Genomic DNA, 27,789 nt, shown 5'->3' with positions numbered 1-27,789 from the left:
GTGGACACCAGGTTCCATGTTACTTGGAAGGGATTCAAGGGATTCTGGAAGGGAGTGACTGTTAGAGAAAGGGACTGAAGTTATGTCGGGACAGGTCTCAAACTGCTGCGCTTCTACTAATAAAAGGAATACCTACCCCCATCCACAGTGTCCTCATTTATACTAAATGAGACCTCAATTTATGAAGAAAATTGACTATCCAAGCCGTCAAAGCAACATGTACAAGTCAGACGAATGTCAAACAGTGCTCTGATTCTGGCAGGAACGAATTGCTCCATTTACACGTGGGCCAGTTGCAGCAGTAAAGTGATGATTTCAGCAGAAAGCAGGACAAGGATAATGGTAAAGTCAACCAGCTATTTTGAATTCTTTAAAGATTTCTAAACCATGTTCAGTAGTCATTACAATAGGTGGCACTATAGTTTTAGTCTAGTAAAATTTGACATTTAGCGGGTTGGAGGGAACAGGTGGGAGAAGTTCAAATACCACCACATAATGGTTGAGTAGTTTTCGGGGGACATGAGACTAGATCCTAAAAATGGTAGCGCTTTGATAACGTCCATTACTGTCTACTTCTGTAGATGACGAGGAACAAGTGGTGTTGTGCATGGCTTTGAGCAGTTAAATGTCAGTAGGGTGCAACTCCATTTCTGTAATTCCAACATTAAAGGACAGTTTATTAGTGGCGGCGTCAAACTGTACAACACATCTGCTTTCATATCATCAGATCACAAAGAAATCAACAATTCAGAGACAGTCAAAGGCTAAATACTTTATTATCTCTTTGCGGTTTACGTTGTATAACAAATTATTGTATTTGGTTAGCCATAAAAAACATCATTGCAGTAAAACGCTACATTATATCAGTGTGTTTTTGAGTGACTCCCTTTTAGCAGTTTCAACTTCAATCATAAAAATAGCACCCAATAATTCTGTCTATAAACTGTTCACTTCAAGAGCTGAGGCTACAGCAACCTTACATTGTGTGGAAAGTGACAAAGTAAAAATGGCTGGAGGCTGAAATTCCCAAGTGCATGAATTATAGAAGACTTGTAGCATAAGAATTGTGATGCAGACGATATATAAAGTATTGGCTGGAGGCTGAAATTCCCAAGTGCATGAATTATAGAAGACTTGTAGCATAAGAATTGTGATGCAGACGATATATAAAGTATTTCAAAGCATTAATATGAAAGTTCAATGCCCCAGTTTTACTTTATGGTTGAGTCATTTATACGTGGCAAACTTCACAAATATTTTGCAAGGTGCAGGACTGCTGAATAGGAGTCACTCAAGATTCCATTGTCTATACTGGCACACCACTGAGTACATTTCACAATTGCAATGCCCATTAACATTTATTTTACTAAATCACAGTGATTTTAAGTACTTGTATTTCTATAACCGTGTTATCAAAGAACACACAGATTTGTTTTTTTTCAGTGCTGTATATAAACATTTTACATTGTTGACAGCACCCAATACAAACACAAAAAGTAGGCCAAAACAATAGTTAACACTATTCAATAGTCAAGACACATTTATATTTGACTGATTAAAATGATAAAAACACATCAAGCAAACATAGGAGTGCTGAACAACTTCTAGAACCTTTTAGAGGATTTTCTAATGAATCTGCAATCTTTAATTCACTTACAACATAATTTAGCACATTATCCCAAAATTGCACTTTTCATAATATACTTCAATGAAACAGTCCTATGTCAGTTAAGAGAATGTTCAAACTGTTTAAAAAAAAAATATGAAAAACAGCAACACGCAAACTGCAAATGTACACAGGTAGGGGGCTAGATAGACCATTGCCCCTAAAACAAAAAGCATCCACAATATTATGTGTGGTAGATTTATATTATGACTTACATTTAAAAGACTAGAGAAGGGGTAGAAGTGATAGATTATCAGCTTTTACCAGATATTCAGTTGTGTACAGGAATGCCAACAAAGAGCACATTGAAAGAACTGTTCATTACATTACACTTGCACATTTTCAACCAAATACTTCCCTGGAACGTAACTTTCCCATCTTAAGAAATATTACACGAGATGTGTATATCTTTTCTTAAGTAAACAAGATTGACAAAGAAAGCATTCAAGCAAGAAACATCACTTTTGATGCCAAACCGTATATTAAAATATAAACCGCTATTTTCTTTCTCTCATAGTAAAAAATATATTTTATTATGAATTGGCAATAGACATGCTCAAAAGAGAACCATGCTTCTCAAACATCTCACTAAAACAAAATCCTGTTTTGTGTCCACTAAAGTGCTGAACATTAGTAATGTGCACAGAAATTGATATTTTGGAAAATATATCAAATTAAACTAGGATAGCAGAAAGTTTGAATACAATTTAGACTGGATTAAAGAAGTACTTAAACATGTTTTTATCAATAGCTCATTTTTTAAGATCAACTCTTCTATGAACAACTGTGTCTGGATTGATTGGTCTATATAATAAAATGTTGGAAGTAGAAGAAAATCAAATTAATTTACACCACATACTGCATTATAGATAGACGTTTAGGAATGCCAATCCCACTATAAAATTATATTTTGAAACAGTACTGGGTTTTGAGAAGAGGAGTCTCGATACAGTGGTAAATAAATGGGTTATAATTGTGTATGTATACAAACACTTAATATAATGGATAAACGCATTATAACTGGCAAAAGTGCAAAGCATTTTCGTAAAATACTGGACATGGGAGTTCATTTGGGAGGAAAAGTAACAAAGATGCATTTTCGAAAAGGTTAGGTTTATGAAAGTCATGAAAATATATATTTTTAAAAAAAGTCCATAAAAAGAACATTGGAAAATTGTTACCAATTGGTAAAACCAGAAATAGATATTGGACAAGGATTTGCTTAGTTGAAATGAAATTAAAACAATTTGGTGAATTATTCACCATCAATAGCTTAATTTATGCTGTGCCATACTACCTTTTATTTTAGTGGACAAATAATGCATTCTAATGGATGCATCTCGATTACCATCTTTTTTTGCAGCTCTGCAGATGATTGATACTGGTCTGGGTGGTTACAAGTAACGGGAAAACAAGCAATGTCTGTCTCAAAGTCTTTAACAGCTTTGCAAAAAACAAAATGCTGTAATGCTAGCTACCACTTACATGTATTGCGTCCAGCTGAATATATATTCTGGCTACTTTTACGGTTGTAAAACGCAGGTGTGAAGCTAGAGGTATTGAAGCCTCACCTACACTTGCACCATCAATATAGAGGGGTAGGCTGGCGGTTTTTCTACATGGAGCGGGGAACACATGGCCTAGCAATATTGATAAACGGCACGGACGGTAAAAAAAAAAAAAAAAAAAAGTGGAGAGTTTGTCTCCACCTGTTTAACCAGCCGTATCATTTGCACTTTCAAAAGGAGGCTGTTAGCAGGGTTGCAAGCATAACGTCTTGTTGCTGCAATAAGTAAAATGGAGCAACATAGATGGACATTTGTATTTCTTTAAGGGAGAAAACCTACCAGCCGTTTCACTTAAATGGTGCTGTTCCAGGATAAATCCTTGCAATTAATATTTGAACATTTGGATCACTTGATTAATACACATTAAAGATACACAGAATATTAAAGGTTTCTGGCCGGGAAAATTAAGTAAATATGTATAAAGCACTGCTTGCCATTTGGCAGCTCAGTCCAGAGGGTCAGTAAAACTATGGCAAATATGCATGAATCCAATCGGATACTGGAGGCAAATTAGCGAGGTGGAAGAATATGGCAGAGAAAACAGAATGGCTTTAAGGTACATTTTCTATGCATTAGTGTGTCTGAGCCACTCATCCATTTACAAGTAGCCAGATCATTTAAAGGCTCAGCAAGCAACAAAACTGAAATGTCCAGCATTTGAATTATTATAGAACTCTGAAAAGCTTGATCTAAAATGAGAGCTTTACTGATAGAGAACTACATAATTGACAGTAACCATGGAGGACGTTGTTCAGAATAGTAAGCAAATAACTACTTTAACTTGTGCTCAAGTATGTAAAAACTTGAGACATTTTAAAATCCATGTTTATAGTATATAAATGACCATAGCCAAAAATTACACTTTAAATTGCAATTATGACTGGATTGCTTCACTACTGCCAGTGAAGCACATTAATGCTAGAGTATCTTTTAAATTCTCACTCTTGCCAACACGTTAAAAACTGAAATACCCTAAATATGCAGGATTACCCAATTGTGTGTCCATGTTGTTGCAACCGAGTACAATTCTACAAAAAAATTGCCTTTGACAACCTGCACTGAAAAATACTGTTTTTTTCATATATATATATATATATATATATACACACACACACACACTTTTAAATCAAGCAATAATAGTGAATAGTACATGCTGAAATCGAGTGGAGGGCCATTTTATTAATGTTTTAACTAGCAATCCTTTTAAAAACCAATTTAGTAAATATTTGCTTCCATTATATAGAATTTGCTAACCATAAGTATGCATGACCTTGTCCTCCTTCAAAATCCAGGCTTGGCTAAGGTTTTGCCCTGTAGGATTCTAATTATTTCACTTATTCTTAGGACGACTTTTTGTGTGCTAATGGTAAACATTTTAATGATTCACTTTCCTCAGCCATAAAAACATCAAAAATAAGGCTTACACATACACTAAATTGTTAATAATGTACATAGTTGGACCCCAATTGTTAAACTTATAAAATCTAGCTTATAAAAAAGTAACACTGACTACAAATATTTCTAAAAAAGACAAGCACCCATGGAACCAATGAATTCATTTGGAAACACATGTTCGTCAATATTCCTTGCATTGCTGTTTAGACCAAAAAATGTCACTTATCAAAATAAACAAAATGAAGCCTACAACCATCCATAGCATACTGGTTTCTTTCTTATTATCTTTGCAAGACGTTTCAGGGGCAAAATTATCAAAAGAGAAGAACACACTTTCCCATTGGCAATGACACAAGCATAAATGTGCAACAAATCATGTTGTATAGTTGTTCAAACAAATTTCGACATTATGCAGTAACAGTACAACATTAATTTATGTTGCATTTAGTTATGCACAAAAATAACAAACCTACATCACTAAAAAAACAATCACTGTTTTGGAAAAACAACAGCGTTAAAGGCACATATATAATTTTAAACTGATTAGGATTGCATTCCTTCAGAAGAAAAACACAAGAAAAACAATGCTGTGACAGTTTAGTATGCACAGTGCAGTCACTAAAATAAAGCAACTATGTGTATTATCGTGTAAACACATTAAAAAAGCTACATTCCGTAAGCACACAAATGAAATGCTGTCCTAGGTTTCAAATATTGTAAACATTATAAACATTGCCACTTCTAAATAGTCACAATCATTCGATCACAAAAACATGTTTGACCTGAAAATTCAGTGCAAAACGTTGCACACAAAAATACATCGCACACATCACCTGAAAAACAAAAACCTTTAGGAGAGGATATTGGATGTGTTCCTTATCTGACAAAAAAGGTTTTCTGTACCACAGAACAAGGTGGGTGTGTGCTCAGTCTCCCAGCATGTCTATTTCTGTCATTGAGAAATAAGCTTTCAATGAAACATGCTTCTCTTACTAGATGAATTAAATACTACTAGATACCATTGGAAAAGTCTGGAGCAGAGTTGCTCTGATCTTAAAGACCTTTATTTCTGCCAAGGTAGTCTGATGCAGCAAAACGCCCAACCAATGTGTTGACTGCAGTTTGTAGTTGCATTGTGTCTCAAACATGGTTTCATCTAAACTGACCCCAAGTCCACCACATTTTTTAACCTTACAAACTACTATAAAATCTCTAGCCACAAAATCGTCCACAGAGAAAAAGTCAAGCCCTTAAAGAAATAAAACACGGTCCATCAAATTACAATTAGGAGGAAAGGTGTTTTTTTGTTAGTGATTCAAACACATGCACCCATGTAAACCAAGATCTGGCCCTCAGGGAAGGAAATCCAAGCAATGGGTGAACTTTGGTTATGGCCTCTGTACACTACACCCCCTAACTCATCAGCAAGTGGACATGCAACTAGCCCCACTACAGTACTACAGATAATCAGATAGGTTGAACTACAGGAAAAAAAACTAATTACTTTTACAACACATACAATTTGCTCAAATAATGCTATGAAATTAATGAAACATGGGTTGCAGTAGAAGAGTTCCAGTAAGCCAAGACCATGCTTATTTACCCAACAGAAAAGCGGTTTGGTAAATGAACTGCATACTTGGCCTACATCTAACGGAATAAAGAAATCAGTTCCAGGATGGATGGACCTATGAGAGGAATTGAAAGAAGAAGCAGAAGATCGCAGAAATGCTTTGGTCACAGTCAAAGCATGCAAAGTGTCCAAATAAAAACGGAAAAAGTTCCCGTCAGTTTCCAGTGAAAGAGCATGATTTGTGTTACAAAATGCTAGTGAAGCAGGGGCAAAGATCGCCAAGGAAGTAACAGTTAGAAATATTCCCTGACACCTTGCTAAAATAATTAAGTCTGGCATAGCATGTCCACATATCCAAAATGTGAAATAATGGCAAGAATAAACTCTTGTTAGCCAATCACCATGAAGTAGGGTTACGGCTTTACTGGGAGATTTCAGTGAAGGAGTTTTTTCAGCTTCAGTGAAATTGCTGAGGACAAACATTTCATATAGACGACTCAAAGTGGGTAAAACCAACAAAAATTGTGACACAGTATAGGAGATGGAATAAAAGAAAAAAACAAAAGTTATTTCCAACATATGATGAACTAGGGGAATTAGAACAGTGAGTGGTGGAGGAGATTAGTGCACCAGCATACTCATTCCATAAAGAAAAAGCTGCTCGTCTTGCTGAGCGAGTAAGCACATTTTCAATTTGTCTCTAGACAAGTAAATTATGTGCAAGAAAAAAAAACTATTTTGGCATGAAACTTACTTGCACGCCAATTACTTATTTTTAAGCTACAAATAAAATGAGTAAAAAAGTTTAAAACAAAACACTTGCTATTTCCTAATATTTTTCAAAACGGCATACTGTTATTTATACATTAATACTACAATGGAACTATCAAACTAGAGGTGCTTTGTGAAGCACGGACGCCTAACAGTATCGACTTGCTTAAAATACTCATTAAAAAGAAAATCACTTAAAATAATCCTACTGATCTGAAGAAACGGAACACCATAAAACACCATAGTAGCAAGACACATGTGAGACATACCCATAATTTGAAACATTGCCTTTTCTATCAACCACTGACATACATATTCCTTTTAAATTAAGAAAATTGAATCATTTCAAGATATCTGCCAAAGAACATCAATTGGTTATTTGTGGTTATGTTTTGAAATGATCTTCCGTTAAGAATTGTTTACACATTCAAATACTCATTTAGTGTTACAAGAAGAAAATGGTGTGTCATTTTCCAATGTCCCATTCTGTACATTCACATTAATACATAACACTTGTGATTGTCTAAGCCACAGGATGAACACTAGTTGTAAAAAGTAAATACATAGAACCCACATTTACCTAAAACAAACCAGTTAAAACAGCTTTGGTAACCTAGTACAGTTAGCTTTGTGAAAATACTTTGAAAACCTCATTCCACCCGCCCCAAATCCTGTATTATATTTATTTATATATTTATATGTAGACTATAAACATTTCCTGAGTATCATAACATTGGATTAGTAGAAAGGTTTGGCAAACAATATCTAAAAGTAAATTTATATGCATCAGTATATATTAATAACCTGGACATTTAAATAAAACATTTAATCAAAACATTAAAATAAATAGGGAATGTTTCTGAAAAGAACAGTACCATAATCTATTATTAATAAACATAATTCGGAATAAGTGCATACTATGTTAAACAGATACTGTTTTGAGGCATAACATATAAATGCAAATCCTGAGTGACATTCTCTTATCACCTGATAACAATACTTAAATGCAATACTTACATAATTCAAGAGATTTTTTGATAAACATTATTTGATATACATAAATCAGCACATAATGCCATATGCAATTTGACATTCTGTGTTGCAAAACGGGTTCCAATTAATCCATCTCAGAATAGTAACTAAAATAATTAGGGAAGCAAAAAAATGAAGTACGCCCTTTTGTTATGTTAGCATGGCGTAGAACAGAATTTCTTCAACGAATATGAACATAGTACAATTAACATGAAAGTGATTTATACTTGTACACAAGGGGCATAGGGACTGATGCTGAATTTGAAATCGAACATGCTTGATTTTGACTACCCACATGTGTAATATATGAACTGTAAAACAAAGCTCCATGACCACTTCCTTGGTGGTTTTCTATCCAGCTGCAGCCAATTCAACATTTTCATTGCAGAAATTCAGCCCTTCCTTTTATGCATGGATTCTCGCATCGATGCATTGCCGGGCCTGCTCGTCGTGATTTTGTTTATCGCGTTCACTGTGGATACGTACAGCACTGGATTCCAATGGATTTCCTTCAAGAGCCCATCCAAGACATAGCTCCTGCAAAGCTCTCTCCACATCTTCTTGCTTCACCGGAGTACTCAGGGAGGTTTTGGGTAATGTCATCTGAAGGGCACACCATAAGGCTGTACGAGTCTTGCGAGTTGAAACAACTAGCTCTTTAATGGCAAATGCTAATGCAAGTACATCTAGGGAAAGGGAAAACAAATCCAAACTTAAAGACAGTCATGTTAAAACAGAATATACTTTCATCTAAAGACTAAGTAAAAATAGCTAACTTCATATATACTGTAACCCAACAAACAGAAATGCATCCCACAGATACTCCACCTTAGGAATTTGATGTTGGGATATCTACCCATGTTTCTAATTAATAGAAAAGGTTGTAGGCAGGTTGTGGTCTATGCTCTTGGAAATCTTGCACTGCCTTCGGGCCGCAATCTAGGGCATGGTCAACACTAAGTATAAGGTAGTCCATTTTGAATTTATTGGGCAACACGATTGGACGTAGCTGGTCAGTTGCATGAGTAACCTCTGGAGGGATAAATGCTACATAGGAAGTATTTGAAGAGATGTGTCTCAATCCTGCAAGTGAAGTTAGGCAGGAGAACAGGGTCTTTACAGAACAAGTCAGCCATGTAAGAAGCATACCTCTTGGCCCGTGGCTTAGCAAATCTTCAACCCCTAAGACTAATGCAGAGAGTTCCCTTGAAAGATTGTTATGTTAAGTTGTCCGTTACCATTGGCATAGTCTCCAAGCACTCACATGGCTCTGTAACGAAGAGGGCTTGGGTGGGTTAGTGAGGGTAGAGCGTGTTTGGTATTTGTGAGGTATGCTGGAGAGGAACAGGAGTGGTTAGTACATTGGCTACTCTCAATGCGCTGCTTAGTGCAGAAACTTGGCTGCTTTCACAATACTTCTGAGTTGTTATAGACTACCCTTCCCAATTCATGTCAATGTGACTAATTTGCACAATTCTTCCTAAAGTGTGACGCATAGGCTTACCTTCACAGTTCTGAATGCAGTACGTTGGTTATGTGATAAACCTGAAGGTGTCTCAACCGCTAGTCCCGGGGATCTGTCGTCCAGGTGGCCAGGACATGGCTTTCACGATTGGAATTAGTTTCTGGGAGTGTACCAGTGTGGGAGGATAACCTGGATGAGGGGTCTACGGGGAATGGAAGTGGGTGAGACACAGTATCCCCATCCTACCAGGTAGAATACCTAGACGCTCAACTCCCTCTGCCCCAACACAAACACTTTCTCATGGACAGTTCATTGTGAGCGACAACGGACTAACACCAGATCCGTTTACCGGACATGTCCCAACACCATGGTCAGGCAAGATCAGGCAATTACTGATCATCACAGACCAGACTCCCATCACACTTCCGCACACAGATAAAGGAGCATGAAAGCGAGGAAACGAGGAAACGCGCACGAGGAAGCAGCAGTTCCAAGATGGCAGTTTTAACACAAGAATAAAGGCAGCGAGACCAGAGAGGGAGTACCCTTGACCTCTAGAAACCGTGATTTTCACAAACCTTGGAAAGTGAGAAGCCCAAGACCGGGAACTGAAGCTGAACAATCCTACACTGTGCATCAAAGGTATCAGGGGCACTCCTGTGTCGATAACCCAGGCCGAGAGCAGCAATTGCTGCTGTGGTACTGTCCTTGGCTCCTGCACGAAGGCAGCGCCAGTAAAAGCAGCACAGCCGGTGAGTTGGAGAAACCAGTACAGAATCAGCTCGTGTTTGAACCAAGGTTGCAAGCGACAACATTGTATGACTGTGTTTGAAGCGCATGTAATGAGAGGCGAGAACAAGAATAAACTAAAGGAGTGAATGTACTTTGAAAAAGTCAAATAAGATACCGTTTACAGAGTGGTCCGGCGCCACATGGGGGCTCATTCTAAAGTCTCCGTTAGGTACCCAACTGAATGGCGACTGCATTGTAAAAAGGAACTTTGTTTGTTTGTTTATTTATAGGGCGCCCGAAAACCCTTGGGTAGCTGGGCGCACAGAACAACAAGAATGCTTAGAACTTGGTTACAGTTTGCATATTACAGGTTGTTGGTAACAAATTGTATACAGTAATTACATTATGTACATTCTTTACAATGAAAGGTGGAAAGGTAACAAATTATATACAGTAAATACATTATGTACATTTTACATGTAAGAGTGGAGGGGTATGTGTGTCATCAGGTCATAATGCTCAGGGTCACCGGTTTCAGAGGTCATTGCGTCGAGTGCCTGAAGCTGTTGTAGGGCTGGTCCCTTTTTAGTTCAACTGGCAGGGCGTTGCAGTACTGGGCTGCTTGCACAGGGAAGCTATTACCTCCTGTTTTCTTTAGTCAGAATCTAGGGGTTTGGAGGCAGAAAGAGTTGGCGGTTCTGGTTGATCGTGCAGTGGTTTTTCTTATTATTCCATCCCTAAGGTATGGGGGGGCTGCATTGTTCAGACATTTGAATGCTAGTGTGACAATTTTGAAGGTGATCCTATCGCTAATTTTTAGCCAGTTGTATTTTCTCCACACATTTGAGATGTGCTCTCTAGCTGGGAGGTTCAGGGCCGTTCTGAGCGCATTGTTTTGTAGGGTTTGAAGTTTATTGATGATGTATTTATTTGTGCCTGCATAAAGTGCATTGCAGTAATCCAGTTTTGAGAGGATTAGTGCATTGGCTAGGATAATGCAGCTAGCTGGTGAGAGGAAGGGTCTGCATGCTTTAATAAGTTTACCGGTATAGGCTGTGGATGAGGCCAGGGAGTTCACTTGTTTCCTTAGGGACAAAGTGGAGTCCAAATAGAAACCGAGGGTTTCACCTCTTTGGCGACAGGGATTATATTGCCATCGATATTGAAGGAGCTTTAGTTGGAATCAAGTTTTTTTAGGTTGTTGGGTGAGCCTAGAACGAGGATCTCTGTTTTTTCATCATTCAGGCAGAGGCCATGGGTTGCCATCCATGCCTGAATGAGGGTGTACATTTTGTTTACTAAAGCTGTATCCGTAGTGAAATTGCCCAAAAGGGGGATGAGGATCTGGGTGTTGTCTGCATAATTTGTGTAGGTGACACCCAGTCTGTCCAATTTGTCGAATAGAGGTTTAGTAAAGATATTATACATCGTTGGCGAGACACAAGAGCCCTGTGGGGCTCCACATGTTGTCTGGATAGGGTCTGCAGAGTCTAAGGTGGAGAAGACTCGCATGCTTCTGTTGTCGAGAAATGATTGGATCCAGGCTATAGCTTCACTTGAGAAGTGGGTGGCTGACGCTAGGTGTTTGGAGAGTACTGCGTGGTCCACTAGGTCAAAAGCCGCCGACAGATCAAGGAGGAGTAGCATAGCTGTGTTTCCTTTATCGTTGAGCTCGTCAATTTGGGCTTTGTATAGAAGTGGTCATGCAACGGGTCAGGCTAAACCCTGTGCACATTCAAAGGTCTTCGATAAGTATAAAGGGAACTGCAGTTGGTCCGAGCCTGGCTGAGAGAGACTAATTGGAAGTGGAAAATTGAGCCGAGCCTGGCTGAATGAACCGCGAGTCACCCGAGAAGGAATATTTTTGGAACCTTAAAAATAAAGGGATCCGACCCTGGCTGAGGGGGATCGAGGGTGAGGCACCTGAATCAACTTTTTTTTTTAACTTGTTTATTTATAGTTCAACACACAGGATAACAGAGCATTAACGATGCTTACATCTCACAGGGAATATCAGACCATAGTGTCCCGTCCCCCACCCCCAAATTCCCAGAGGGCAGTTATACTTGGCTCATTTGGCCTGGGGAGGCGGCGAGTCCTCCCCTACCGTGTGGAGGGCTCTCGCGATCAAGTGTGGTTTGAAGGTCAGAGCCGGGTAGTTCTGGTCATAGTCCAGGACCGGGGCTCAAATGTCGGTAAATCGGTAGAGCAGACCCGCTTTGGCTGCCGTGACCTTTTCTGCTATCAATATGTCCCATAATTTAAGCCACCATAGGGTCATCAGTGGTCCGTCCGCGGACTTAAAGGTGCGGGCCACCGTGATTTTGGCGGCCAATAGAAGTTGGGATATCAGCACCGCCCTCCTGCCCGTTCTCGGGTATACGCTGGGAGTGGGATTCCCAGGAGGACCTGCTCGGGCATCAAGGGGATTACGACCTGGGTGATGTCCCGAATGGTGGCCAGACACTGGGTCCAAAATTCCTTCACTCTAGGGCAAGACCACCACATGTGGAAGTAGGAGCCTGGGATGCCGCAGAGGCGCCAGCAGTGGGGGTCCGAGGCGCTCTGAAAGTGGTGGAGGCGTAGGGGAGGGTAATACCAACGCAACGGGAGTTTGTGGGCACATTCCCGGTTGGTGACGCAGCAGGATGTCAGGATCCCATGGCACATTTACACATGTTCTAAGAGACACTATACTAGAAAATCCTCATTTAAGAGATTACACCATCACATACATATGTAGAAGCATGGTTGAATATGGTATTGATGTTAATTCTGAATTTTACATTAGATTATGTAAATACATTTCCTTAATGTTAATCTAATCGGGAAGTGTCCAAGTTCCCAAGCCAAGATGGTGAGTCTGTTCCACAGCAGTGATTGGATGAGAAGAGCTGTGAGGTAACTTGGAACTTTCACCAGGATTCTAAACTGCCTTTCATTCCAGTTTCCTTAGAGGAAGGTAGCAGTTAATTTAGCTCTGAAGAAAAAGTAACTAAACTTGAATTTGAGAAACTATTTAAGAAGAAGTTACTCTTAAGAAGATAAAGTAGTTCAAGAAGAACTTATCCTGCATTGAGAGAACTATTTTCTATACAGATGAAGCAAGCTAAATCCATGAGTGGAATATCATTATATTTATTATTCAAAATGACATTTACAAGTTGAGTCAAGAAATATTTTTTTGAACTATAATTCTACAATGCAGTGAACTAATTGTGCTCTAGCTCGAGTTGTTTTACCGTCTGATAAATGGATGTTTGGTTTTTAGAAATTGCGGTTGCAGTTGTTTTTTCTCTAATTTAGCGTTAAGAATATTTAATGTGCTGAACTTTGGTCTACATTGTATTATAGGGTTTAGACTAATATAGAGTTTTAAAAATATTGATATAGTACTAACCTAAAGAAAATATTTATTCGAATATTCGCGTGTGCGCGATAGTCGTTTTTGAAATTTAGAGGAACGGACCAGGAGACGTGTATCTGACGTCCCCTTCTTTGTTTATATTGACTTCCTGTTTGTGACGCAGGAAATATCTTTTGTAACCGGTTGCACGGCAGGCGCGGCATCGGGAAGGATACTTGGTTTTCCTTTGGTACGCAGACCTTTTTCGGATCGCGTGTTGTGCAGTTTTCATTTTTGTGCGCGGTCATCTACAGCAGCGTGTTTCCGTTCCGGCATGCGCGGCTCCTAAACAGTGCGCGGTCATCTGCTACAGCGCAAAGCTTTTCAAGAGTGCGAGGTATGTGCATCTTCTCTTCAAGTGCGCGGTTCATTTTTACAAGGCGCGTTAGGATAAGAGATGTGAATATTTTTTCGTTCGCTTCGTATTTTTATAGAGCACATTTTCATCTGAGTTTCCTAAATCAATTTCAGTCAAGTTATGAGCACGCTATTTTCCGGATTATAATAGAAGTCTATTCCATGTCAACATTTGTTCCTGCGTTAAAGTGAAAGTTACCAAGAAAAAGAATTCCATAAACAATTCATTGTGATTTGGGAGGAGTTCACAAACTTTCAGTCAAGGACATTATTTTCCAAGTCACATTTTTTGAAGTATTTTTGGACACTTTAGATTCATCATTAATTAAGACTCTAAAGTTTTTTAGTTTGAATTTTAAGAAGAGGCCAAAGAAAATATTAAAAAGACACTAAGCAATGTTTAGCCTATCAGCAATTCAGCATAGGCCGCAGGTATATATATAAATATATATATATACACACACACACACATAGATGTTATTAAAACTAATATATACAAAAGAAATAGAAATAAAGTATAGTAATATTAATAGAATATTATATGTGTTTAGATCTTCGCAGACTCAGCACTGAAGAAACATCTAGCCAGTTTACCAGTTCCAGATGAATAACCAGTAGAGAAGAGGTCTGCATAGAATACCAGAGAAGATCTGCTTTTGTTTTGTTCTCCATTCCCCTTTCCCCTTGGGTTTGCCAGTTATTATAACTTTTTGAGATTGTTGAATTGGCACATCTAGGGGGTCTGGTGGGCCAGCATCACTCCTGCAGGAAGATTCAAGATTGACCATGACACAGGATGCCGTGCGTGTTCTGGTCCAGACATCCACCCATGTGTGGTCCTCAATCGCATGGCCCAGGTCCGCTTCCCAGTGGCCCATATAGGAGGGGGTCTTCCAGCAATAGTTTGTCGAGGGCCGAGATCTTTCCCCGGGCTGGCAGGTCCTTCATTGTGAGCTCCAGCGGGGCCAGAGGCCTTGTTGCGTCTGGGGGTGGGAGCACCAGTGCCTCAGTTGAGCATAGGTAAATCTGTCTGCCTCCATTAGCTGGAAGGCTGATTTACAGCGTTCGAAGGTGAGGGGGGCATTCCCTTCAAGAGTTGAGGCCTCCCGCCACCCAGTTCCTAAAGTTCCGTGGGCGGGCCCCCGGGGCAAAGGAGGGGTTGAGGAAAATCGGGGAGGATGCGCTGAAGCCTCCTGGGATGTCTGCCCATTTGCGGGCCCACTCCCATGTCTTTATCAATTGCTTTGTGGCGGTCAGCACATCTGGCCAGGTGCGGCGTAGCACGGGAGGAAGCGGAGCGTGAGAGGGAGACGGAATTGTTCAATCTCTACCCATATCGGGCGTCCGGAGGTGAGGTCCCATGCTTGGAAATGGGCCAGTTGCGCTGCGATATAGTATTTTTGAAGGTCCGGCACCCCAAGTCCTCCCAATCTCGTGCTGGCCATCAACGTTCTCCGAGGGATCCGTGGTTTCTTGCCCTTCCGGATGAAGTCACTGATTTTCCTTTGAAGTCGTTGCAAAGGGGGAGGGGAATTGCAGTTGGGAGGGCAGCGCACATATAGAGAAAGCGAGGAAGGAGATTCATTTTGCTCGTCGTTATGCACCCCCAGCAGTGAGATCTCTTGGGTTTGCCAGCGGGCTAGGTCCTTTTCCAATTCCGCGAAAAGTGGGGGGAAGTTGACCTGGTAGACCTTCGCTGGGTCGGCGGGAATCCGGATCCCTAGGTATGGGATCGCTTGGGTGCTCCATTGGAACGGGCTCTGGCTCTCCAGGGCTTCCCTTTCACCCAGGGGCAGGCCCACTCCGAGTGCAATCGATTTGTAGAAATTGATAGCGAAACCCGAGACTCTCCCGAAGGCCCGGAATTCAGCCAGGGCCGCCCTCATGGAATTTCTGATGTTTGTGATGGTCAGCAGTACATCGTCCGCACAGAGAGCAATTTTGTGGTGGGTCGTGCCGATCCTGAGGCCAGAGATCAGGGGATACCGGCGAACTCGCTGGGCAGCAGCTCCATGGCCAAAGCGAAAAGCAAGGGGGATAGCGGACACCCCTGCCGTGTTCCACATGTGAGAGGGATCGGGTCCGACAGGCGGCCATTGACTCTTAGTCGGGTCCTCAGGGCCTGGTAGTTTGCCAGAGCCATCCTCAAAGGTGGGTCCAAAGCCGAAGGCCGCTAGGGCGAGACAGATAGGGCCAGTCCATCTTATCGAAGGCCTTAGGGGCGTCTAGCGTGATCGAGGCTAGCTACTGGGAGTCCTTACTGGCGATTTCAATCAAGTCTAGTGCCCTGCGAATGTTGTCCTTCGTTGATCTGTGGAAGATAAACCCTGTCTGATCCGGGTCTATTATGCTTGGGAGAACAGGAGCAAGGCGGTTGGCCAGGACCTTGGAGTAGATGTTGGCGTCCAAGTTCAACAGGGAGATGGGCCTGTACGAGCTATTCTCTTGGAGGTCCTTTCCAGGCTTGAGAACCAACACTGTGATGGACTCCTGCATTGATGGGGTGACTGTGCCAGAGGCCACAAACGAGTTGAATAGGCGGGTCAGAGGAGCCACCAGTTGAGGGCGGAAGAGTTTATAAAAGCGTGCGGAGAACCCATCCGGGCAAGGGGCCCTCGGCTTTAGACTCTTAATGGCCTCCTCCACTTCCTCATTGGTGATAGGTGTCTAATTCCTCTCTAGCCTCTGGTTTCAAAAGCGGTAGCGACGCCTCCTGAATGTAGGAGTGCTGCTCACCTGGGTCCCGTGGGACAGCCGTCATTATTTGATTGGTGGGCGACCGCCAGCCGTAGTTTTTCGCCCTCCGTGTGATAGATCTTCCCTTGTGCGTCGCGGAGACCCAGGATGAAGTTTCTGCTCTTTTTCTTGGCCAGCTTGCTGACTAGTAGTTTATTAGCTTTATTGTTAGAAGCGTAGTACCACTGTTTGGTTCTGGTCAGCAGATTAGCTGTAGCATCGGCGTAGTGCGCCTCAAGTCTTTTCCTTGCCATTTGTAGGACCCTATAGGACTTCGGGGACCAGCCCTTACGCTTATGGGTGGCTTCGGCCTCATGAACCTCAGCTTCCAAAGTGGCACTAGTTGCACTCATCTGTTTGTGGTACGCGGCTCCTTGGACGATCAGCTCTCCTCTAAGCACCGCCTTCATGGCGTCCCTGGTATTAGCCGGGGAGGTGTTTTGATCAATCAGTGGCTCCCCCGGCCACTCCGGATGTCACAAGGTGACATCGCCAACATAGTTGAAAGTCTCTTCAGGGGTAAAAAAGGGTGACATCCACCCTGGAGGAGGGTATGGACCGCATTGGGTCCACGGCGAGCTTGCGGGAATTCTGGTGGTTCCTGCGCTATGTGAACTTCGGAGCTACCAGCCCCTGTTTCTCTGCACCCTTGACCACGGGGTCCGCCTTGGCTTGGGCGAGGCTGTGACCTGTCCAGAACTTGTCTGGCTCGAAGAGTGCGGTTCTGTAGTCCCAGGGGAGTCCGGGCAGAGGATGGATGCTGCGTCGTCCAGGTGACTAATGGTGCGGGGAGTGCCCTGAAACGAAAACTGTAGTGCCGTGGGGGAACAACCACCGATAGCGGATCTGTTGGTCTCGCAGGAAGAGCGAGAGAGGGCGCAGCAGCCTGCGCTTCTGAAGGGTTAAGGGGGAGAGATCCTGGAAAATCTGTAGTGGGGAGCCCTGGAAGGAGAGTTCATCCTTTGAGAGGCCTATTGCTGAGATGGCCTCCTTGGTAGTGTAGAAGTGCACTCTTGTGATGACGTCCGGAGGGGGATCCGTATCCGATCCTCGGCGGGGGCGCAACCGATGAGTGCGGTCAAGCAGGAGCTGCGTCTTATCCAGGTCTGGCAGCAGGGATTGAAAAAAAAGAGGCTTATGTATCCGGGAAGCTCCTCATCAGAGATCGCGGAGGGGACCCCGCGAATGCAGAGGTTATTGCGCCGGGAGCGATTCTCCAAATCCTCCTGTTTAAACTCGAGGATTTCGGTTCTGTCCATTAGTGCCTGGATGGAGTGCTGGACCTCCGTCAATGCATTAGAGTGATCCGTAGCCAGCTCTTCGGACTCCCCCAACCTATGTTCGATGTTGCTGACTCGTTTTTCTGTTTGCTCCAGTTTGGTCGTTAGTTCGGCCATGCAGGACCTGAATTCCGACAATGTCGGTCATGAAAGCCTGGAGGTCTTCTTTAGTTGCGGGCGACCCTTTATCTTCGGTGGATTTCTGGGGGGTGAGTTTGGGGGGGGGTCGGTCCCCCCCCTCTCAGGAGCCAGCAGCATGGTGGAGATGTCACCAGATTTAGTGGTTTTTAAAGCTTTAGTCATGGCTCCAAGGTGAAGGACCGCTTCAGGGGCTCGCAACTGCGCACCGGGACTCCAGGCGCCGGTCGGAGGGTCCGGGGATAGCAAGGGCTAGAGAGGTGGAGTGGGCCGGGCCCCCCAGGAGGCTGTACAGATAGTCAATGGTGAAATCCCCTCAAAAGTGGTCAAATACCTTGGTGGTGCCGCTCCCAGAGGCCGGGTGTTTGCAGGTCTGCAGGTCTCCTTCCGTGGATTAGGCCGGGCTGCAGGGGTCGTAGGTCCGCTTCCAACGGCTGTAGGAACGGGGGTGAGCAGGTGGGCAGCGGCGCCCCAGGAAGTCAGTGGCGTAGCTTAGGCTGCAGAAGAAGGGGAGCAGCTACTCTGGGCCACAGAGAAGCAAACGACAAGCCGCACCGCTGGAGGGAGGCAGCGGGCGAGGGCCGGAAGATGGAGCCGGCGGCTCAGACCCCACAGGCAGGCTCGTGCGCGCGGAGGACCCCCGGGCCAACAGTTCTGGCCAGCCGAAGTTGAAGGGAGGGGCCGCTCAGCTAGGCAGTGCCCGCATCGGCGCACCTCCGGTTGAAGCTGGAGGGGGTCCGGTCTCCGAAGCTGGGCCTTGGCGGGCTAAATGCGGCCAACGAGCCGTGGGGGGAGGGGCACACAGGAGCAGTCGCCATCTTGGAGGATCATCATGCCGGTGCCGGAGAGCCATCCTCGCTGCGTTTCGGCAAGCCCGGGCCCGTTAAGCGCCCAGAGTGCAGACAGCGATGCAGGGGAAGCTACCGCGGCACATCTCAGGTCGTGCGGGTGAGTGGCATGGCAGGAACCAGAGGAATTATGTTAACGGCCGCGGACCCGTGCAGAGGCCATCAATGGAGCTGCCACATCGGTGGCGCTCCAGGCCACGCCCCCCAATCACATAATTTTAAGAAAAGAACTTTGTTTTTGTTTTGTACATCAGGCCCTCTCAATCAACAGACTGATGAGAACAGACACTTGGGCACAGAAGATCCGTGTGCTGGAATTTAACTGTATCCTTGTCTCAAGGAAGCCAGAGTGTCTGCATGGATCAAATGAACCGCCTTGCCCCATACAATGTAGGGAAGGAAGGTCAACAGCCCTAACAACCTGACTTATAATTTTGTGAACACTTCTTTCTTTTGCATGAACATTTCCCCACACCATTTGTAAATTATCGGTAAGGATTGGCAAGAGGTTTTTTAGTATAGGCCCCTTTATTTTGACAAGACCCCCACTAGGACTGCATCATTATTATTTGATGGTCGTAGCTTGCTCCCATCTGTAGATTTAGGTTTAGATAGGTGTTTTCACCTCCTTGTGCAAGGTAATAAACACCCTTGGCCTGTGGTCACTTGTGTGTCTTTCTTCGATACCATGCCTTCCTTACAGGTATCTCTAGGTGCTCCTTTATGGTTAAAACAACCAGCTACTCTCACAATTCTGCTAAGTGCAATACACTAATACCAGGGCAAATTGCACATCAAAACAATGAATGAGTAGGGGATAGTAATGTGGGAGTGGCAGGGTTTTACCAGAGCACGGTAATGGCTTCTACGCCCCGCCCATCCCACCTTACACGTTTGTCTCTGTAGGATGTTCAGCCAGGCGCAACGGGCAACAGGGACAAACAGGGAACGGGAGATGCCCAGAGTGCAGCTGCCCTTTGCCAGGTGGACGGGTAAGGCTGTCCTAGGACTATCCTCTAAGAATACTTCCTGGAGAAGGACGGTCCTATCAGAGATGCAGTGGGCAGGAGTGGGGCAGGGAAATGGCCAGGGGAAAGGAAATGGCGGGTAGAGGCGGCCGAGAGAGCCTCAGCCAATTGCTATGAAGCTAGGAGGGGGAACAATCACACTAAAACACCTGTAAAGCCCTCCAAAAGAACCCCAAAGTATTCCCAGTGGGGGCTTGTAATGCTAGTCGGTCCCCCAGCTTCAAAAAACGTAAGTAAACTAAGTAAGTAAAAAGTAAACTACTCCCAAAATAGAAAACGGACACCTAGCAACCTGTTCCCTGCTTCAACCGACTTAGCTCCAATAATATATTCATATCTGTGGTATTAAGACTGGTGCCACAGGAAGGAGCTCTAATATTAGCGGATCCGAAGAGAACACCCAAGGTTAAAATGTTTTTCAGTAATTGCATGAATTACCGGATGCACAGAAAAAAGACAAACATATGTTTTAGAATTACAATGCATTTTTACTCACCTTAAACAATTAGAATAGGAATTCACTTAAAAAATCATTAACTCCCAACTGTAAAAAAATAAGTAAAGTAAAATCCTGCTTCAAATATCGTCTGGAACCTTGCACTGTTGTCCTAAAATATGAAACCCCAGGTACAGAAGGGAGTCAAAGTCACCATTAGAAAGATTCAACTCGTGGAAATAATCCTGCAACGTATGCTTTGGTCAACTTGAAATTGATTTGCTCAAAATATCAACATTGTGGGCAGCGGCCAAGAGCATGACCGATATTGTCCACCAACATTGACTATTCCTTTCAAAATACCAATGTTTAGCGCCATCTGGCTTCAATGCAGATCAGGTATGAAAATACAGATCTTGATTTATAAGTTCTTCTACAACCTCTCTGTGAGAATGGTTGATGTGAACAGATGACCAAAATCAAGCCAGCAATTGATTGATACATGCAAGTGTTTTTTTGCCATTATACTGTTATAGATTCATACTGTTATAGATTCACACGTTGTGAAAAGAGCAGCAAGCAGCATCACCTTTTTTAAGGTGGTGTTTTGAAGCTCTAACAGGGTAAAACTTTGTAAACTTGTTTGATCCATTGTTAACTTGTGTAAAACCCCATTCCAGGTTTAGAAGTGATAAGTGTTAGGTAAGATTTTCATATCAATGATAAATCTTCCTGACCTGCGTCAACCCCAGAACTTTTTGCTTTGTCTAGGTAACTATTTTACCTTGTCCCTAGGTGAAAGGGAATATTTTTCCCCCTCTCACCTAGTCTTTTACTCTTTCTATGGGTGACCTTTATATCTCTCTCCATAGTGTATGGTTGAAGTTATAGTTTCCTACAACGTTTGGGCTTAGGCTGGGTTGACCCTATGGCTCCCCTGTTAATTTCTTTTTCATGTACTTGGGCTAACTACAGTTCCCAAGTAGTAAAGGGGGATTTTCATCCACCTTTACATTTTACATAGTGAACCAGCACACTCAACCTTATGTGGAGTGGTGGAGGGGAGGCTGGGAGGGGGGGAATGCAATGTATCCTTTCTTACATACACTTTGTTACAATTTCGAGTTTTACATGAATAGCTGGTGGCAGCGGTTTTTCCTTTATGACTTAGTCTTTATTACTCGCTGGCTGTTCAGCCTCATAATGCACAGAAGGGCCACCATTTTTCCTTTTTTCTTCACCATTTGTTGTGTGCTTGCTGTTTCTGATGTCTTCCCCTGGCATTATAGGCAGGAACGACCTCAATGGCTGCTTTGTCTCCGGCGGGAATCCTGTAGATTCCCCGCCCAGGCTCCATGGAAAGGCAGGAAGCGAGGGAGGAGTCCAAAACTCTACAGCCCTTTGTCTTCCACCTTACCTGAAAGGAAACGACTCCCAGTTGGGGCTGGCTGTCCTGATTGGACAGCCAGATCGCCTTGCTGTAAAATGCAGGGAGAGAATGCAGAAGTTAGTTCCTGATAATTACTCCGATCCTGGAAGCTGGAGAGAAGTCGACCACTGGAACCGAAAATAAAAAGGAAGATGAAGAAACTAAGGCTGTAGCAATTTCCAGCAACCTGAGAGCTTGCTGTGTAACTGGAGCCTGCTGTAACCCTTCCTTCCAATCGACCTGGGGATCCCAAAAAAGACAACCCCAGAGCCTGGTGAGATTCAATAGACTCAAGACTAGTATTTTGAGCCACCCCATGTTGTGCTGCAAACTTGCGTGCCTGCAATACCCCAATAACCTGAGACTTCGAGCCATTGGGCGGTGCACCACATTCTGCTGGAACTCCAGAGATTCTATTCGAGTCCTAAAAGTCCCCTCAGAGGAGTGCTGGACCTTGCAAATTACGAGAATCCGAGCAGCGATATTCAGTATTCTTCTGGCTCCTGAAAAGGGCACCAACACCAGAGCTGCATCCAGTTGTGAAGAAACTCTTGCCTGGAGCCTTCTCTGTCGATCCCTTTTAAAGCCCCGTCTTCCATCTTCATGACAAAATAATCCATCGACCAGGTTTTTGACTGCAGATCCTCGAGTTTCCCCTGCTGCAACTAGGCCCACTTCTGAGAAGACACCCTAGGAGGATTCCAGAAGTCCCTGGGCCCTATCTACCTTGGATGTGAACTACTTACTTGTTTAAACAGTCTTCCACAGGAACTCTGAATTTTGCCTGCAACAGAAGCCCATCTTACCCTGCCTACAGCTGGCACCTAGACCAGTAGAGTCCCTCTTCTACCCCTGTGTGAACTCCTGAAAGAGAATAGGAAAGAACTGGATAAGTAAATGATTCTGTCTTGAAAAGTATAACAAGTGTTAAAGTACTTACTTGTAATAGAGTTAATTGGTTGAGTGTGAGCAGTTACAAAAGTGTGTACTTACCTTGAATCTGTGTGGTGCCATTCTGAAAATCATATAACGTTAATTTACTCACCTGTGAATTGGTTGTGCCTCTTTCCCAAAAGTAATGCTGTTGGCTTTACTATTTCTTTCAGAGAATATGTGTACTGTGTATCAGGTTCTGAACTGTGCATTGCAGCACACACACCTAAACTCCCCTCTGGCTTTCTCTCTGCCTCTCACTTCCTCCTCTCGCTCCAAGATGACACTCTCCATCTCCCCAATCTACTCCAACTGCTACACCATCACCCATCTTCCGGCTCTCTAAAAATCTGGATGGAAAAAGCATAAAAGACATTCATGCTGCAAACCCTGGCCTCCCAATTGCAGACACCTACGTCAGTGCATCCTGAAGAGAAATCTTCACTGACTTTCTTTTCTCTGTCCCATCTCCGGACCTATGGACCTCTCACCTCACTGCCACTCTTCCACCTTACTCTTCCACATCCATTAATGGCGGCACCAGGCGGCAAGTCCTCCTTACAGGCTTCTTCTCATCTCGCGGCTGCATCAATGGCTACCTCACAGGCACAGTCCTGATTCAAATCCCTCAGGCCAACCTCCTTCTCTTTGAGCGGATCCTGCCTTCTCTCAAATTCCTTCCTTCCCCTGCCTCCCCTTCTACCCACCCTGCACCACTTCTGACGGAAGCCCCACACCCAGACACTCCACCTCAAGAAACCTACAAAAGGCAGTGATTGTCTCCACCTGCGACCATGAAATCACGCTCAGCCGTCAAACACACTGCTGACATTTGCCTTCTCCTTGAAGACACTGACATGGATATACTTGCACTCACTGAAACTTGGTTCTATGCCAGCTCAGTTACTTCCTTTGACTCACGCCTACCCGACGGATTTAAGATCACCTCAAAGCCGCGACGCCACCATGCTGGCGGTGAGGTTGCCTTAATCTTCCCAGAGGGGATTCCATCTTCCATCCTACCCACTCAACCCTACAAGTCCGTTAAGAGCCTAGTATGCAAATTAGCCAGCTCTCCTTCCTCCACCATAACCATCGCTACCATCTACCGGTCCCAGGCACCACTTCTCTGTTCCTCTATGAATGGGTGGACTTCTGTTCCTCCCTACTCTATTTCACCTCCAACCTGCTAGGTGACTTCAACATCCACCTAGACTCCCCTTGCACAGCAACCACCCTCTTCAAAGACCTCTGCTCCTCCCTTTCCCTCTCCATTCTTCCCTCTGGCCCTTACCATTCTGTGGACACATGCTAAACGCCATCATCCACTCCAACCTAACTCTCTCCTGGTCTGGCCACTCTCTCCTCACCCCGGTCTCTATCGCCCTGTGACAACTACTCAAAGCTCTGCCAACCTCGTTCACGAACATCCGTCCGATGAAACAAGTGTCGCTGCTGCCTTCTCTTCCACCTTCATTCCCCCTGTCCACCCAACACAGACTCTACCACTGATTCTGCCGTCAGCAAGGTCTATTTGTCCATTACTAACACCCTGGACATCCTTGCCCCAGTCATGAGGATCCGCCTCAAACCTGCCTCCAAGCGTAACACCTGGTACGACTCCGAACTTGCAGACCACAAACATAAGTTTAGGGCTGCTGTTCGGAAGTGGCACACTTCAGGCTCACCCTATGACAAACTGGCCTGCTGCCTGATCCAGAAACACTAGATTCTCCATCCTTGCCAAAACAAAGAGCACACATTCGGGCACGGGTGCCCAGTGCATCCAACACAGCTGAACTCTTCATAATCTGTAGGGAACTTGCCAACCCGTCCGCAGTATCTTCTGTCCCTATTCTTTCCCAGGCCTTTTGCAATGTACTCTGCCTCTCACTTCATTTACAAAACCCTGGACATACTGAACAGCCTTGTCCACATTCTTCCAACCCAACCCGCCCCCCACACCACTCACACTACTCCTTGCTCCTTCGCTCCAGTCTCCCCTGAAAAAGTCACCAGAGTTGCCAACTCCATAAAGGTCTCTTCCAAACAGGTTTCCCCATGCTCTTCCAGAACCATTAAGGACAACATCTCCTCTCTCGCCCCGGCTCTTGCTGATCTCTGCAACCATTCCATTGCTACTAGTTCTTTTACATCCTCCCTCAATAACTCCCTTGGGCACCCCCTCCTTAAATAATCCTCTGCAGACCATTCCCGCCCAGCCAACTACCGCCCCATTTTCATCACCCCCTTGCTGGGGAACATCCTCCTCGATCTCTCTTCTGCATTGGACACAGTGAACCATTCCATCCTCATAAAAAGGCTCCATGATACCCTCGGTATCTCAGAGTGGGCCCAGGACTAGCTTACTCCCTAACTAACCGATACTCCAAAACCATTCTGGGGCCTTTACTTCCTCCTCTACCTGTGGCATCCCTCAGGGCTTCAATCTTTCACCCTGGCTCTTTAACATATACCTTTTTCTGCTGGCACGCCTCATTGCCTTCTTCTCCGCCTAATTCCAGTGCTACACTCACGATATGCAACTCTGACGTCCTTGCACCCGTCTTCATCTCCGACAGCCTCCCTGCCACCCAGACCTGATGCACTGCTAGGATTTCTGCCTCAATGCCAGCAAAATAGAGATTCTCCCTATTGGGTCCCCTGCACCCTATTTCTTCCCTTCACTCGGGCCTTCCTCCATGGGCACTCCCTGTCACTGCCTCTGAAACCAGGAATCTCAGAGTTATCCAAATACTCCCTTTCCTTTGTCCCTCATATTCAAGACATTGTTACGAAGTCCCAATTTCCGCTCTTCCTTTTTACTTTTACTTTATACAATTTATAATGCGCAGGCCATGGACCCGTAGGCGTAAGGGTGCAAAAGGTCACAAAACGAAACAGAAAACAAAAACTATGCAGGCGTAAACAGATTACTGAGGGCTAGTAAGCACTCGCTGACATATTTAGGCAAACAATAGCATCTTCAGTTTTCTTTTAAATACATCAGTTGAGTCAATGCCTCAATTCTAATGGGAGGGCATTCCAAGCCCAGGGGCAGCAGCATAGATGGCTCCCTTAGAGGCCTTTGTGGTTCTACACCTGGGGATCAGGAGAAGATCCCGATTGCTGGATCTAAGCGATCTAACATGTTTTTTATTAAATAAAAGTGCCTGTAAATATGAGGGCATTCTTCCCTGCCTACATTTCTGAGTGATTACTAATAATCAAAAAAGGATTCTAGACTCTACCGGGAGCCAGTGGAGAGCTAGTCTGGCTACTGAAACATGGTCTCTCCGAGAGAGAGACTCATAACCACTCTTACAGCTCCATTCTGGGTGACCTGAAGCCTGTTGCAAATAGATGTATTAATGCAGACAAGAAGGCTCGAACAATAATCAATGTTAGCTCCTACAATTGCTCTCGCAATTTCTGCATTTGCTTGATAGATTAGGGGTCTAAAGTGGGTTAACAATCTGATGTAATAAAAACACACCAACACCAAGCTACATACATGAGATTTCATGCTGAGATGCTGGTCAAAGAGGACCCCAGCGTTTTGACTAAAGAGGGTTTAGTTTAACAGCTCATATATGAAAATATCCATAGGCTGGCCCCAATTTATGTATCATGTTGGGCGAACCTACAACCAACAACTCAGTTTTATCCTTGTTCAGCGCAAGTCTATTATGGACCATTCAGGTCTCAATCAAGTCATAGATTCTATTAATCTGTGCTTTGGCTATGTCATTATTACCCGGCAGAGGGGTGGCATACTATCGTCGGCATAATTAGTAAATGTCACTCCCTCATGTACTAAAATGGAAAATAACGGAACTGTGAAAATGTTATATAAAACAAGACGCGGTACATGCCCCCGTGGAACCCTGATGGTTCTATCAATAGGCGTAGCTTCTGCTTCATTAAAGAAAACGCTGCTTTCTCCATTACAATGCGATCCATTGGGCTGCTAATGGAGAGAAGTTTGCAACCTCCCCCAACCTGGGGACCAAGATGGAATGGTCCACCAGGTCGAATGCTGCATTCAAGTCAAGCAACATCAGCAGAGAGGCTTTATTTTTATCCATGCGGTCCCAGCAGTCTCAATTCTAATTCTAGCAGTGCAGTCTCAGTTCCAAAACCTTATTGCTGGTTATTCAGAATAGGAGATTTGTTCATGTGCTCAACAATTTATAAGCTACCTGGTCCAAAATGTTCAGGAGAAAGGGGGTATTTGTGATGGGCATAAAATTATTTGGAACATCCGCAGGAAGACCTGGCTTCTTGAGGATAGACCCATCTCAAAGGATCTCTACCCTTCCTCACTTTCCCCCAGAGACTCAATGTTACCCGTGCTGTGGTTCTCCCGGGGCTTGACTATTGCAACAGCCTCCTCAATCTTCCTTCGTCCACCCTGCAACCCCTCCAGCTAACCCAGAATAGGGCAGCAAGACTTATCCTTGGCCTCAGGCCAAGGACTGCATTTCTCCTGCCCTACAAGTCTTCACTGGCTCCCAGTCTCAACACAGATTACATTCAAATCCCCCTATCACCCACAATGCTATCTGGGGCCGGGGAGTACCATCTTCTAATCTTCCTGACCAAATACTGTTCTTCTAGACCCCGGCGTTCCTCTGGCACCAACTCTGCGCGTAAAGTGATTTGCTAAACAGAGCTGGTGGTCAATCCATTTCCTTGGCGGGCTCACTTCTGTGGAATTGCCTTCCTCCCCCTCTGTCTTGAGCAGGGCCTCCTCAAGTTCCAGAAAAAAGCCTCATGACCTTTCTATTTACCTCTTCCTTCTCCTCCTCTCTTCCCTGCCAATCACACAGTGGTATGACTGACGTGCAGGGCCCTTATGTAGCCTCGGGCCTTGACCCATCCCCCCCCCCCGCCCCACATCTCTCATCCCAGCCGGTCTATTTACTGCACTTGGTTCGGCACACCCTCTGCGCAGTAGGTTGCACTTACGTTTTTCAACTTCTTAGCACTTCAC

At 44.1% G+C, this 27,789-nt stretch overlaps 1 protein-coding gene across 2 annotated transcripts in view; it reads right to left on the bottom strand.

Annotated features, from left to right (window-relative positions):
- Positions 1-752: 752 nt before the first annotated feature.
- Positions 753-27,789, bottom strand: part of LOC138569240 (meiosis-specific coiled-coil domain-containing protein MEIOC-like) — a 458,384-nt gene continuing 431,347 nt past the window's right edge. For both annotated transcript variants that reach the window (XM_069647056.1, XM_069647057.1), the window contains exon 7: positions 753-8,691. In XM_069647056.1, coding sequence (XP_069503157.1) covers positions 8,411-8,691 — 281 coding nt within the window. In that variant the 3' untranslated portion in view covers positions 753-8,410. The remainder of the gene's footprint in view (positions 8,692-27,789) is intronic.

Source organism: Ambystoma mexicanum, chromosome 2q, assembly GCF_040938575.1.
Source record: "Ambystoma mexicanum isolate Mex_15411 chromosome 2q, UKY_AmexF1_1, whole genome shotgun sequence".
In the NCBI taxonomy this organism is placed as follows: Eukaryota; Metazoa; Chordata; class Amphibia; order Caudata; family Ambystomatidae; genus Ambystoma; species Ambystoma mexicanum.
The sequence above is the reverse complement of the archived record's forward strand: the minus strand, read 5'-3'. Positions and strand labels throughout refer to the sequence as shown.